The sequence below is a fragment of the Sinocyclocheilus anshuiensis genome, unplaced genomic scaffold (assembly GCF_001515605.1).
Source record: "Sinocyclocheilus anshuiensis isolate Anshui unplaced genomic scaffold, SAMN03320099.WGS_v1.1 scaffold2085, whole genome shotgun sequence".
Lineage (NCBI taxonomy): Eukaryota > Metazoa > Chordata > Actinopteri > Cypriniformes > Cyprinidae > Sinocyclocheilus > Sinocyclocheilus anshuiensis.
Window position 1 is genome coordinate 208,891 of NW_015554052.1, and position 14,815 is coordinate 223,705.

A 14,815-nucleotide genomic window follows, 5' to 3' on the forward strand; every position below is an offset into this window, starting at 1 on the left:
GCATCCCTGCCTCTGCTGAATTATTTTTATCTCCGGTGGGGATAAAAAACATCCCGCCGCGAACAGTGCTGAAGTCTCGATCTGAAACAAATGATTCGCGATACGCGCTTTGAAGTCCCGATACGCGATCCGATTGGAGTGAATCATTTTGCAACGCAATGACTTATGAGTTTCAAAAAGCTCCGTTGATACTGTAAATGTTCTTTGCTCACTTTCCTATATAATTTATTTGTTGTTTGGACAACCGTTGAAATTAAATAATTAATCAGCCTAATGTTTTTATTAAATTGTGATCACGTTAAACAGCCTACAGTTTCAGTCGTATTAAAAACATTTTGTGACATGACACACATTATCTGGTGCTTAAAAAGACGGGTTTATGATGTGCTTTGTTAACAGATTACACTAACATTAGGTTACTTTTAAGCCTTTCTCTGAAAAAAAAAAAGTTTTCAAAATCATCCCCCTCTCTGCTTTTTTCACAAATCACACCCTGTATATATATATACATATATATATATATATACACACACACACCCACGCACACACACACACACACACACGCACACTCACGCATACACACGCACACACACGCGCACACACGCACACGCACGCACACGCACTCACACACACACACACACACACACACACACACACACATACTAAATTAACTGAAAAAAAAAAGTTCTTAGGTAGGTACAAAGGTAGGAAAATGTAATATATAAAAATATAATAAAAATTTTTAAAGTTATCGGAAGGCATATTCATTAACGTCCATGTGAACTGGACGCTGAAGTCAAAAACACATTATACTAAAACCCACCTGAATGTCTGCCTGTATTCTGGGAAAAACGATTTGAAGAAGTTTCATTTTTCAGGATTAAGTAGTCAAGAGAGAACCAAAGGATCACCCGAGTTATCAATCCCAGACACTGAGTGTGTGAATGCAGCCTGTTTCTCTCTCTTTATTTCTCTGTTTTCTTTCAGTAAATCAGCGGCAGCACCTGAGCGCGTGATATTCTCCCTCTGTCAGGTGAATCTGTGTCTCTGAAAGACAAACGGGAAAGAACTGCTTCAGTCGCACACAGCGTCTGTCCTGCCTGTCTTCCTGTCAGACTGTCTTCACTTCCTCTGTTAACAGGACCAGCCGTGTAAAAGAGAGATCTGAGCGAACAAACACCAGTCTGGCCTGACACTGAGGTCCTGTTCACATCTGGTATTGATCCAAAAGCAAATTACTTGTGTCAATGCATGCAACACATCCACCTAATTGAAAAACACGGAAAAGCCCTAAACAAATACATGCACAAGACTTCACAATATATGCATGATTGCATGCATGCTTGAAAAAAAAAAGCTTGCTTCCTAATCTAGTTGTCTAATAAACCTGACATTGTATATTATGAATATTGTTGGCTCTGTGACAAATTGCTTTTGTTCCACTTTGTATAAAAGCATCTGCATAAATGCATACGTTATTGTAAATGACTGACAGGTGAGTAGGCGGGTCCAGGACGCAAGTCTACAAATCTGATCACACATACATTATGAGTGAGTCACAAAAGGCTTTGGATCCAATTTACACCCTAAATTTAGAACTGAACACTTGTGATTGGAACGCATGAAACAGATATTAATTCCAGATGTAAACAAGTTCAACTTCAAAGAGTCAAAACCTTGTGTTTCCTTTCACTTTCATGAACGTGAAACAAGTATTTATTTTTTGTTGCATGCACTGAAACATTTTGAACTTATTTAAAATTATTCTTACTTTTTTATTTTAATATTACAGTTGAATTCTTATTATTTTGTGTGAATCTGTTTAATGCATTTTGTGCTTTTTTTCTTTTGTTTCATGCATTTTTGTTATAACGCAAATTTGATGTGTTTGAATTTTAAAAAAGTGTTTACAAATGATCGGCTGCTGAAATTCCAAATAAAAACATTTAAACACGTGCACTGAATTTTTTTTTTTAAAAGAGCAATAAACAAAATATATTTTGTTCGTTTAAGTAATTCCATAAAAGTGATGCAGGTCAACAGATCTGGCTATCTTCCTGCATAAATGACCGATAACTCCAGCATGAACATTCACGACACACTTGACATGAGCTCACGATCATTAGCTGCTGTTCACAACCGCCCTCATCCTACCAATCTCTGTCAGAAAGACCCCACAGAACGAGCATGAAACTTTCATATGTCCTGTCACTTCAGCAGACTGAGCTGGAGGGAGATGAATGTTCACACATTAGTTATAGAGCGAGTTTCTTTTCACGCTCTGCATTATTAAGGGATCAATCTATTAAAAGACACCATCAACTTGAGGTTCTTTAACTGGACTCTCTCAGCTGTCAGCTCGGCCTCTGAGGCTCAACGCTGGGAGAGTGTTTGTTTAACTGTCGCTGCTCCGGTGTGTGTTTGCATCCATGAGTGGGTTTCCCACTTGTCAGTGTGATTAGTGAAAGCAGGTGCTAATGTGTGCAGATGGTCAGTCTTTTGTGGACTCAAATGAAAGCACGCGTTAAATGCTGGCAGTTACTGCAAAAAGTATTTGGACACTTAAGATACACTTAATGCATGAATGTCATTGCACTAGGTGCACAAAAGTTTAGGATTTTTTAATGTTTTTAAAAGAGTCTTTTCTGCTCATGAAGGCTGCATTTATTTGGTCAAAACAGTAAAATATTATTACAGTTTAAACAGCTGTTTTCTATATGAATATCTGTTAAAATGTAATTTATTTCTGTGATCAAAGCTGAATTTTCAGCATCATTACTCCAGTCTTCAGTGTCACATGATCCTTCAGAAATCATTCTAATATGCTGATTTGCTGCTCAAGATCTTTCTAACATTATAAAAGTCTTTGTCACTGTCATTTTTAAGGAATTTAATGCATAATTTCTAAACAAAAGTAATAATTTCTTTTAAAAAGTCTTACTGACATCACATTTTTGATCTGTTGTTTTCATGCTAAACTTTTCACAAGTTTGAAATAATAAAATAACAAATCTAGTGTTGAAAATGAAGACAAAAACTATTTACACTCTGATACCTGCGTAAGCTTCATCCACTAAAAAAACACCAGCTTATTTAAAGACACTGAGACTTCAAAATGATGAAGAAAAGATAAGTTAGTGAAGAGAAAAAAAATCCTGCAGCATTTGAGCAGATACAGAAACTCAGTTTGATACTGTTTTCAATGCAATGACATTTAGACATCTTTATGCATGACTGAAGTGAACAAATTAATAGAATAGAACAATGGTATTTACTTTATAACCACTGCTTTACCCATTAAAATACAAACAGATGCAAAAAATGATAGCACTCACAGAATAGCAACAATACAAATTGTTGGTGCAAACTGTACAGACTCAAAACAAACTTTTGCATTGTGTTTCAATCATAATACTTAAAAAGGTTTTTATCATCTGATCAAGTCCAATGAAATTCAATATTCTAAATGTTCAAACAAGTCTCTTTCTCTCTCTTTCTCTCTCTCTCTGTTCAGAAATCAGACTTAATCTCACTCTATGATGAAAGCAACGAGTGCACCGCTTACGTTTCTGTCTCTCTCCTAATAAAGTCACAATCGAGGATCAGACAGAACGAGTCACAGGGAATTCTGATCACATTCACATGTCATCAGAACAGATAATTAGCCTCTAATCAGCTCTAATTGAGTAAACCACTCAGACAAACACTCCACATATACAGTCTGAGAGCACTTTATTAAATACTAAGAAAATGAACCAAAATGCAGATGCATTTGTGAATGTCTCAGTATTTGATGTGACTTTGCTTTGCTTTGCTTTACTGAGCTACACGAACAAGACCAAAGAGCATCTTAAACTTCATTTTATGCCAAAAAGAGTTTCAAAATAATTTAATTGAACCAAAAAAAGGTTTAAATGAATGTGCTCTTGTACGTCAAGCAAAATGATTCTAACACTTCAAAATGGTTTGTATAATGTAAAAATGCTAAAAGCAAACATTTGCACACAAAGTGCACATAAATAACGAAAAGCTGATTCATTTTGCCATTAAACTTCTGGATGCATGCTTTTATGTAACAGGACAAGAGGCCAGGGGTCTTACCGTGAGTCTGGGTATTTGGTGAGGGTCGCCAGGCTGCTGGTGTACATGTGGCCACCCACGTCGATGTGAACGGGCGCGTTGGCTTTGGTGAGCTGAGCCGGCAGTGGAATCCCCTGCGTGGCCAGAGGAGAGACCGGAGACCGGGTCAGAGACAGGCGTGACATGCTTCTCCCTTCCTGGAAGCAGACAAATGGGAAAGCCATGGAGAAATGATGCTGCTGATGTGCCTTCACGGTGCCTTAGCGTCTCTCCCACCTTGAGCGTCTGTGCGAGTCTTATCAGATCGTTTTCTCATCTGCCCCATCGCATAATTAGCTTACAAATTATTGCCACAACTCTAATGAAGTATGTTTGCATCTTTTCACTGGTGCAGCTCGAGGGCAGGATACAAGGATGTTTATTAACGCTGCAGAGAGAGGGAGAGCGAGAGAGATATGCGAGGTGTTCGCCTCCAGGGATGGGAAAGAGAGAAAAAAAAAGGCAAGTTTCTAATTAAAGGTCGTGTTATGTGTTAGACGTGATATCCTCCGACACTTCAGCAACCAATCTGAACATTTGGGAAACGAGGGCATTGCGCGCGTTCACGTGGAACGCCAGGCATCACTTCCAACCACAAATCCACTGTTAGTGAACTGAGAATCGCTCGACTTCCAGCATCACTGGACCTCCATGCTGGAATCATCTTCCAAATCTTTAAGAAAAATCTAGATGCAATTTCTCAGTGCACAAATGCTGAATTTTTAAAATGCAATTTCTCTGTTTACATCTGGCAAATTCTAATGTACTTTTTTTTAATATAGGGACCACATCAAATGGGAACCACATACTGTACAAATTTTTAAACCATCTTGACCAGCTGGTCTACTAGCTTGAACTGTAATGCACAAATTGCATTTGTCAATGCACAACCTTAAATTACTGTTTTACGGTCTCATCTCTGTTCTAGCTCTTTTCAGAGCAATTTTGAATCTTTGGATTGTGGCATTCTGTCAGTTATCTGCTCAATGAATGCACGCCAATGTAAAGGCTTGTTTTGATATGCATTTTACACTTTCTAGTGCTCAGAATAAATCTGTACTACTGTACGGGCAAGAGTGACTTTGATTTGAATCAAAGTGCATTCACACATGAACCCACTTTCCTCCTGAATTTCACTGGAAGATTGTCTACTGAAAAGACGTTAACTCTGTCCAAACCTAAAGGCTTGTTTATACAAGTCAGAACTTTACCTCACAATGCCCGGATCACGCAGGGCCACATGGAAACACGACTTAACCTATTCTAGTTGTCATAAGAAAGACTGCTTCATTGTGAACCTGGAGTTCAAAGGGATTTCAACGACAAGTTCTTCCATGCATTGGCTCATTTGCCTGCCTGTTATTTTAACCATACATGGTAAACAGAAGGCGGTTGTTACGGGCTCCGCTCAGCTCCAGCGCTGGAGGCCATGCACTGGAGGCGGACGGGAGAATTTTCCAGGGTGTTGCCACCAAGCCCTCAGCACTAATGTTCATTTAATACACAAGCAAGATGATACATTACAGATTCCACTGAAAGAAAAAAAAAGACTTAAGACGTTTTGGCATATGAAGCTATCCCTCATCTCCATATAGCTACGGGCGTTGTAACCAAAAGCCCAGATATTAATGCTGAGGGAATACAGTGGATCTGCCCCTTCTCTCTCTCTCTCTTTTTGTTAATAGGAGGGACCAGGTAGAAGAGTAAAGAAAAGTCAAGATGGTCAAGCTTCATATAAACATGAGGAAAATGACTCATGTTTATAAACTCAAAATACTCCAGATTATAAGAATGCAACATATAAATAATAATTACAGATTAGGTTTCCACACAAAAACCCTCCTGCGTCCTGAACCTAATGTTTGGAAAGCATTCTGTGTTTGCTGGGGAAATACATCTTAAAACTTGATGCTGCATTTCGGTAGATAGTCTAAGCTGCTTCCAAAACCATCTTGGGCTGCTGGTTACTAGCTTGAACTACCCTTAACTTTGAGACGGTTTTCATCCAATCCTCGGTTTCCCTGTCACCAAACACGTTTGTGTTCGACAGCTAATGGAGGAATCTGTAAAATGCCTTCTGGAAGACGTTCGTGGAAACGTTCGGAACACATTACAATGAAATCAACACACACTTTTCCATCTTTCGTTCATTCTCAGTTCAGTTTCAGGTCGGTGCCCTACGGGTTAAAACTTCAATTCAGATCGTTTCACAACATGGCGTCTCACTCCCAGCGATAAAGCTTCAGGAATGAGGCATATACCCTCCTAATAACACAGGTCCTCGATGCCTAGGGTGTTTAATAAGCTTACGGAATCAGAAAAGAATGTCACAGGACATGAAGCGTGAACGCGTTTCAGGACGCGTCGCTGCACTCATTCTCGGCAAACCACAAAAGCACCATCACATGAATCATCTACTCTACATTGAGGTGAGATTTAAGTGGAAATGGTACCGTTTCAAACATCGTAGGTGTCCGAATCGCGCTCCGAGTCCGGTTTGATCAATCGGCTCCCAGATGAAGGTTCGCGTCGCTCGCTCGCTCTCGGTCATGTTTCTATCCGATAAACGATCCAGCCTAGCTATTCTCTTCCTGTCCGGAGTGAAAAGCGCGTCAAGCTGCATTAAAACATGTCATAGGTGGCGTAGGGGTCTGGGCGACTATAGCGAGCTGCGCTGCTGCTTGTCTGGACGCGTTCAGAGCTCAAGCGCAAAAGCGCGCAGGACCGTCTTACCTTCTCCAGGACACCAGAGCTGTCCTTCCCCCTCTTGATCTTCTTATTTCTTAATACTCTGATTCGGTCGCGTATATCAGCCTCGCCACTGTCTTTTTTGGCCACGGTGAATCTGCTGCTTTGCTTATGGGCAGAAGGAAGCCAATAATCCGCCTCTAAATCAGAGCAGAGCCGAAAGAAGAATTCTGGCTCCAGGCTGCGCAAACGCCTCTGGGGCCACGGGATTAGAGGACAATTAACTCAAACCCGAGCAGACTCATTGGAACAGATGCAAACCCGATATCCCCCTCGATTATTTAGCCTCGCTTAGCTTTTTCGCAAAGTAAAAATAGCTGGCGAGGGTTTAAAGTTCAGCGTATAACGGTTTACGCATCAGTCAAGTGCCACCACGCCGTTCCTGAGACTTTGGAGAGGCAGAAAGGCTGATTTTAATCATTGTCATTTCGTCTGATGTAATACTCCCCCAGGCTCTTTCACAAAGGCAACACATTTTCCTTCCCTGAACGAGTAAAAGTCTCTCTTCGCTCTCGCTAAAGCGGGAGGCGCACTGGAACTTGTTGATAAAGTGGCGATAAAAGACGCGTATTCTTTTTACAAAGAGAAAATCTGGATCTGGTGCTCATGCATGTGGCGCTTTCCCCCTCGCTCCTCTCTGTGCTCTAATGTCTGTGAGCACTGTAATGGCAAATTTCCTGGAGGCCATTAAAAGCAAATGACGTCTGGACATCATTCACTGTGCGCCCTCAGCCAAATGCGCCATTTCAATTATTGCGCACGGCTAGATGGAGACGTCTGCTGCAGGATCTCTCGTGCAAACGGGGCACAACGTCGGTTTAAACCCACACAAACACAATCGTACACTTCTCGAGACGGATTTTAATTTATTTAACAGCAGGCAAACAAATAAAGACAGTTGTGTTGGGCATCAGCTGTGCCGGAGCGCGCCCCGCCGCTTTTCCCCGCGCAGGTACTCCATTATTTATTTATCTGAATGTTTGTTTATTTGCGTGTAAATAAGTGTGAATAATTGATGTTGCGCTGAGACCCGTAATTACTGTGGATCTCGCATGCAGGACTGATGCTGAACGACGCGTTCCGTGATGTTTGGCGCCCGTCAGTGTCCGTTCGGAGGAATGACAGATTTCAAAGGGTAGAATAGAACATAATGATTCATTTTATTACAGTAATAGAATGGAGGGATGATAAACAGAAAGATAGATCTACCTGACTTCCAATAAGGAAAATATATAGAATTAAATTCAGTAATGTAGAATGCTAGTCACATTTTTATTCAATTTCTGTATAATGTCTGTATCAGTTTCTATATAGACACAAACATTAACATCTCTCAAGTACAAAAATACTACAGCACTTTACATTTACGGAATTAGTTCATTGAACCTTTTGTGACAACATGCCCCAATAGTACCACATGTTGTTACATTATATGGGGTAAGTTGTCACAATTGGAACCCGTTGTCATCATAGGAGTTTCAGCATATTTTAAAGAGTAAAGCAATTATGAAACCCCAAAATGTATGATTTATGACACATCATATGTGAAAACAATTAAAAAATGCAGAATTCCTAATATATAATGCGAATGTAGTGCTGTTCTGCAGTGATCATGGCAATAAAGTTTCAGTCAATTTAGAACATTTAGAAAAACTTGAGTTCATTAAACACATAATGACCTTTTGTGACAACATGCCCCAACAGCAATAAGTTGTCACACTATATGGGGTAAGTTGTCACAATAGAACCTTCCATTATTGCAGGAGTTTCAGCAGATTTTAAAGAGTAACACAATTATGAAACAACAATGTATATGACACATTGAATGTAAAAAAAAAAAAGAAATATTAAAGCAAGCAACTAGCCCCGATTTCCTAATGCATTAATAATAATACATCATTTTGCAGTGCTGTTCTGCAGTGCTCATGGCAAAGAAGCTTCAGTCTCAATTTATTTACTACTGAACATTTACAAAATACTACTGAGGTCATTAAACACATGTTGACCTTTTGTGACAACATGCCCCAATAGCAATACATGTTGTCACACTAAATGGGGTAAGTTGTCACAATGTAAATTAAAATATGATTGTTATGCATGGAAAATACAGTTTCAGAGGCAATTTCTTTATTACTTTCGTTTTCATTAACATAACACACATTGACCTTTTGTGACAACATGCCCCAATAGCAACACATGTTGTTACACTATTTGGGGTAAGTTGTCACAATAGAACCTGTTGTTATCATATAAGTAGAACAATTATAAAAGTCAACATTTATGATTTATGACATATCAAATGTAAAAAAGTAGAAATATTAAAGCAAACAACTAGTTTCCTAATGTATTAATGTGCTGTTCTGCAGCCCTAATGGCAATAAAGTTGAATTGATTCGAATCGATAATCATCTGTTAACATATGAAATGCATAAAGCAAGAATATTTTTCAAAACAACTGCTTAACTGATTACAGAAGTAGGAAAGCTGAGCGATCCTGCAGGTATCAGACACATACAGAAGAAAAGCGTCCTGAGGCCAGAGAGTGTTTTCCTCAGGACTGAATGCGGTTTGTAGTTTCCCCTTCATTAATACAACAGCCCTGCAGTGCGTTCAATTACAGCCGTGTGCAGAAGATGTTGTAAGTTTAAAGATTTAAACAGCTTACAAAGTTGCCCCGGGTGTTTTAGTTGCCATCAGTTAATTCCTGTAATTTATGGGTTTTGCCGTGCTGTCTGTGAGAGGAGAAGCTGAAGCGGGTCAGATTCACTGTGCTGGTCCGTTTGACAGCTCAGAGTGATGTTCACAGAAAACTGATGATAATGATGAAGAAGAAGAGGATTTAATAGGCAAATAAAACAATGTTGGGTCCAGAGGTCTGAAAGTACATTGAAAATATATGATGTTTCTATTTAAACCTGGGAATACAAAGAATGTTTGAAGATTTTTGGAAGATTTAGAAAAGTTATGGTATAAAATGAATAAGAATAATTACATTTTTTAAATTATATTATCACTAATATTAATACATACATTTAATTTTTTTTCTAAATTAATTTGAAATAAGTTAGTGTATAATAGTCACTAATCAAATGTGAATAAACGAGTGTCATTTTCACCTAATAAATACGGAAATTATAAATAATAATATTGAAATAAATCATGTTTACATTCAGTGTTACTTTAGTATCATTGAGAAAATATTAGTTTTTATTAAGATTTTGAATTCATTTTTATTTTCTGTTTTCACTTAATTTTTAGTCATTTTTCATTTCATTTTTAAGTTGTAGTCATTTTGTTTTAGTGCATTTTGTGTCATTTTCAAAAAAAAAATTTTTTTTAAATATGTCTTTATCGTTTTTATTAATATTTTTTTCTGTTTTAGTTTCAGTTATTTTAGTACATCGTTAAACTAAATGAAAATGAAAAATGTTGCCTTGGCAACTAGACAAATTTTTTATTTTTATTTGATATTTTATTTCAGTTAATGTTTATTTTATTCCAAGTAATTATTTTTTCATGGTTTTAGTTAAATATAATAACCCCGTTTAAATCATCATGGTTTTAAAAATATATTAATATTTTATGATATATTTATTTGCAAGAGTATAAAACAGTAAAAATATGCACAAGGTATTTAAAAAGTATGGGAAAAATGACTAATGAAGGCATGTGGAAAAGGTTCTGAGAAAGTCATAATATGACCTTCATATATCAACAAAGTTGAAATCTAATCTGTATAGTTTCCATAGCTGAAGTGTAGTTGTCTGTAATGAAGAGTGCACGAAGAACCATTTTAAAGTTTTAAATATGGCAGAGTTTGGATTCTGCCACAAACTCTGTTAATAATAAAAATAAAGATCTTTTAGACATCCCTCTCTGTGCCGCTGAGCACTGAACCTCATTAAGAGTGCGTCACGTTAGTGTCAGGCTGGCTGAGGTCTGATCAGAAGATGTTTGAAGCCACCTGAAGACGATTTCCAGAATTCAGTTCATGAAGATGAGAAGAAATAATGCTCCTGTAGAAAGTGCGGCAGCAGTAATGATGCCAATCTCCACAAGCAGCAACACACTTTCATGTTTTATAAGTCCTCAATCAGTCCTCAGTTTTTTGTCCCTTAAAACTTCTGTATTTTAGAAGAACTTTGTTTTTAAAGGAAACATTATAAAAGCTTCAACTGTTTTATTGTGTCTCTTTATTTGCACGTTCCTAATATTAAAGTTTTACATGTTGAAAGGTTCAGTTTGCCAGTAATTTCTTGATTTTAGAATTATTATTAGTTTTTATATATACATTTGCTTTACATTTATGCATTTGGCAGACTTACAGTATATTCAACTTATTTTTGAAATACATTTTCAATGTATCTGAAAACATTGAATTAGAGAAATGTGTCAAATCTGGAAAAAAAATTAGACTTATAATGTCATCATTTTACAACTTTAGGTCTTTATGTCTTAATTATGGATTTTTATCTAATAATTTTGACATCATTATAAATATGTGTCAAAATTATCACCTTTTATGTCATAATTTCGATTAAGTATATGACATTTGGATTTGTGTCAATTTTGATTTTTCATTCATAAATATCAATTCTGTATCATAATAATCACCTTTAATATCATAATTATGACTTTTTGTCAATTTCTATTATATATCATAATTATGACTTTTTATGTCATCATTCTGATTTGCCAAAGCATGATTTTTTCTTATGTGGTGGAAATAATTACATAATTACTATAAAATTGTAGAAAAATACACAGACATAAGATATTGCCTATATATATATATAAATCCAAATTCTGCAGTGTTGATTCAGTTCAGTTCATTAACTGTGTAAAGTTCCTCAATTATAAACAAATTAAATTCAGCTATAAAGCAGAACACGATAGTGCGTTGTGGACAATTCAATTCACATTCACACTTATGAATTGAAACAGAGTCGATAGTTGAATTCTGAATTTCACATTTATGCCATGGTGTATATTTTGTCTGGTACGTTGAGTGAATGTTTCTGTCATGGGAACATCAGAAAGGCTTCTTGAGCTCATCGTTGTGCATCTGTCTCTGAAGAATCCATGGCTCTGGGCGACGGCAGCGCGCCTATAAAAGCAATAAAAGCCAACAATGGCTTTTCAAAAATTAACGCAGCATCTCCATATTGATGAGGAAACATATCCAATCTTTGCTTTTTGCCTTTCTTTAAATGTCACAGTGATGGATGCCATATTTGCAGCATGCCATAATCAACTGTTTTTTGATATTTTGAATAATGCTGCTTTTGAATTATAGCCAGCAAAAGGAATAATCACTCAGATATGGGAATGCACATGGCGAGGGGGGCGTGTATGTAAATGAGCACATATGCATTAATGCATGACCCTATAAGAATAACAATCAGGCCTTCCGGCTCTAAAGCAGGTGTCATTAATAGTCACGCCGGAAGCGCTGAGCCCCAACTCATTGCCTCCACGCTGCTCTATTTTCAGCCCTGCATTTCAACGTCTCCTATTATTATTTTACGGTTATCTGAGCCTATTCAATGGCCTTCCTGTTCTGCTGTGAAGCGGGTATTTTACTGTCAGAGAAAATATGCACGTGTTTGTACAGCTGTGTGCTTGAGTTTATCGAGCAGATATTTAATGTAGACAGATAAAACAAGACTAGCTACATGCTGTGGAGGAAATACATTTGATTTAATAAGCCTTTTTTATTTTATTAGACTATATATATATTTTTTTTTATTTATTTTTTTTTTATTTTTTTTAATTTTTTTTTTAATTTTATTTATTAATTTTTTTTATTTATTAAATGTCACTTTTAAAATAAGCATTGTGTTATTTTCTGTAGAGTTTATTTATTAATACAAACTCATGCATTACATGGAGGGAAAACTTAATTTATATATATATATTTGATGATATATATATAAAATGTAAGTTTATGTAAGTATAATAAGTAATTATGTAAGTTATTAATTATGCATGTAATTATTTTTCGAAAAAAAAAAAAAACCTTTGGTAAATCATATTAAAAGTGATAATTATGACACATATATATATATAAATCCAAATTCTGCAGTGTTGATTCAGTTCAGTTCATTAACTGTGTAAAGTTCCTCAATTATAAACAAATTAAATTCAGCTATAAAGCAGAACACGATAGTGCGTTGTGGACAATTCAATTCACATTCACACTTATGAATTGAAACAGAGTCGATAGTTGAATTCTGAATTTCACATTTATGCCATGGTGTATATTTTGTCTGGTACGTTGAGTGAATGTTTCTGTCATGGGAACATCAGAAAGGCTTCTTGAGCTCATCGTTGTGCATCTGTCTCTGAAGAATCCATGGCTCTGGGCGACGGCAGTGCGCCTATAAAAGCAATAAAAGCCAACAATGGCTTTTCAAAAATTAACGCTGACACAAAAAAAGTCATATTATTAAGAGATAAAGTCTAAATCATGGCATAAATAAATAAAAATTATGACATAGAATTTTACATATATCGAAATTATGAGATAAAAATCCTTATTTATGACATAAAATAATGACATACCTCCATATTTATGAAAAGTCATAAAATGATCACATTCATAATTAAAAGACTTATGACATAAAAAGTGATATTTATGAAAATAACAAATTTAAAGTCAAAATTATGAGATAAAAGTCCATAACTGACATGAAGTCAAAATTATGGCATACTAATTCATATTTATGAGAATAAAAATACATAAAAAGTCCTGTTTATGAGATGACAGAAATTCATAATTATGACAAGTTGTATTTATGAGATGAAAAGTTGATATAATGACAAATGCAAATCATGACATATTAAATTGAAATTATGATATAAAAATGGATAATTATGAGTTATATCTATGAGATGTAAACATCAATTAGCCTATATGTCAAAATTATGAGTTAAAAATATATAATTATGACAAAATCACAGTTATGACATACCAAGTCATATTTATGAGAATAAAAATACATTTAAAAAATCTAAAATCTAAACATCTAAATCAAAATGATGACATGAAAATGATAATTGACATAAAATGTTATTTATGAGATGAAGTCAAAATAATGAAATAACTCATATTTATGAGATTAAAATCCATAATTATGGAATAAAAAGTAAAAATTATGAGTAAAATTTGAGATTAAAATTCACAATTATGACAAAAAGTCAATTATGAGATTATAAATCAGTGTCATAACATAAAAAGTCCTATTTAAGAGATGAAAAGTATAAATTATTATAAAAAAGTCCTATTTATGAGATGATTGTCTTGTCATAATTATGATTTACCAAAGCATTATGTATTTTTTTTCTTTTCTTATGTGGCTTAAATTTGCTTCTCTAAGGCAAATGAAATACACAAACAGTTATAACAGTCAGAACAAAAGACAAACATGGAGGGAATGTGTTTCGGTAATTCTGCTCTTATGTTATTGCTCAGAGACGGCGGCTCTTTCATAGCTCAGGACATTTAATGCACGTGAACACGAGAGTGCAGATAATCAATCAAACCATCAGCGTCATCTGTCAGGTCAGCACTGCTTAGACAACACTGACTTACACTAATAGAAGCTCAGTGAGAACATGTGCCTCCTCTCACACCTGTCTGTCTGTCAGTCGGTTGGTCGGTCTGTCTCTGTCTGTCTGTGTCGGTCGGTCTGTGTCTGTCTGTCTGTGTCGGTCGGTCGGTCTGTGTCTGTCTGTCTGTCTGTGTCGGTCTGTGTCTGTCTGCGGTCGGTCTGTGTCTGTCTGTATGTCTGTGTCGGTGGGTCGTTCGGTCAGTCTGTCTGTCTGTCTGTCTGTGTCGGTCGGTCTGTGTCTGTCTGTCTGTGTCGGTCTGTGTCTGTCTGTCTGTCTGTGTCGGTCTGTGTCTGTCTGTCTGTCTGTGTCGGTCTGTGTCTGTCTGTCTGTCTGT

The 14,815-nt window shown here is 36.3% G+C and overlaps 1 protein-coding gene across 6 annotated transcripts in view; it reads right to left on the reverse strand.

Moving 5' to 3' along the window:
- Positions 1-7,022, reverse strand: part of LOC107668486 (BTB/POZ domain-containing protein kctd15-like) — a 28,659-nt gene extending 21,637 nt beyond the window's left edge. The window contains exons 1-2 of one of the 6 annotated variants that reach the window (XM_016460371.1): positions 6,853-7,022; positions 4,102-4,277 (exon numbers count right to left, since the gene is read on the reverse strand). In XM_016460371.1, coding sequence (XP_016315857.1) covers positions 4,102-4,265 — 164 coding nt within the window. In that variant the 5' untranslated portion in view covers positions 4,266-4,277; positions 6,853-7,022. The other 5 variants (XM_016460368.1, XM_016460367.1, XM_016460370.1 and 2 more) reach the window with 5 other exon arrangements.
- Between the last annotated feature and the right edge of the window lie 7,793 nt (positions 7,023-14,815).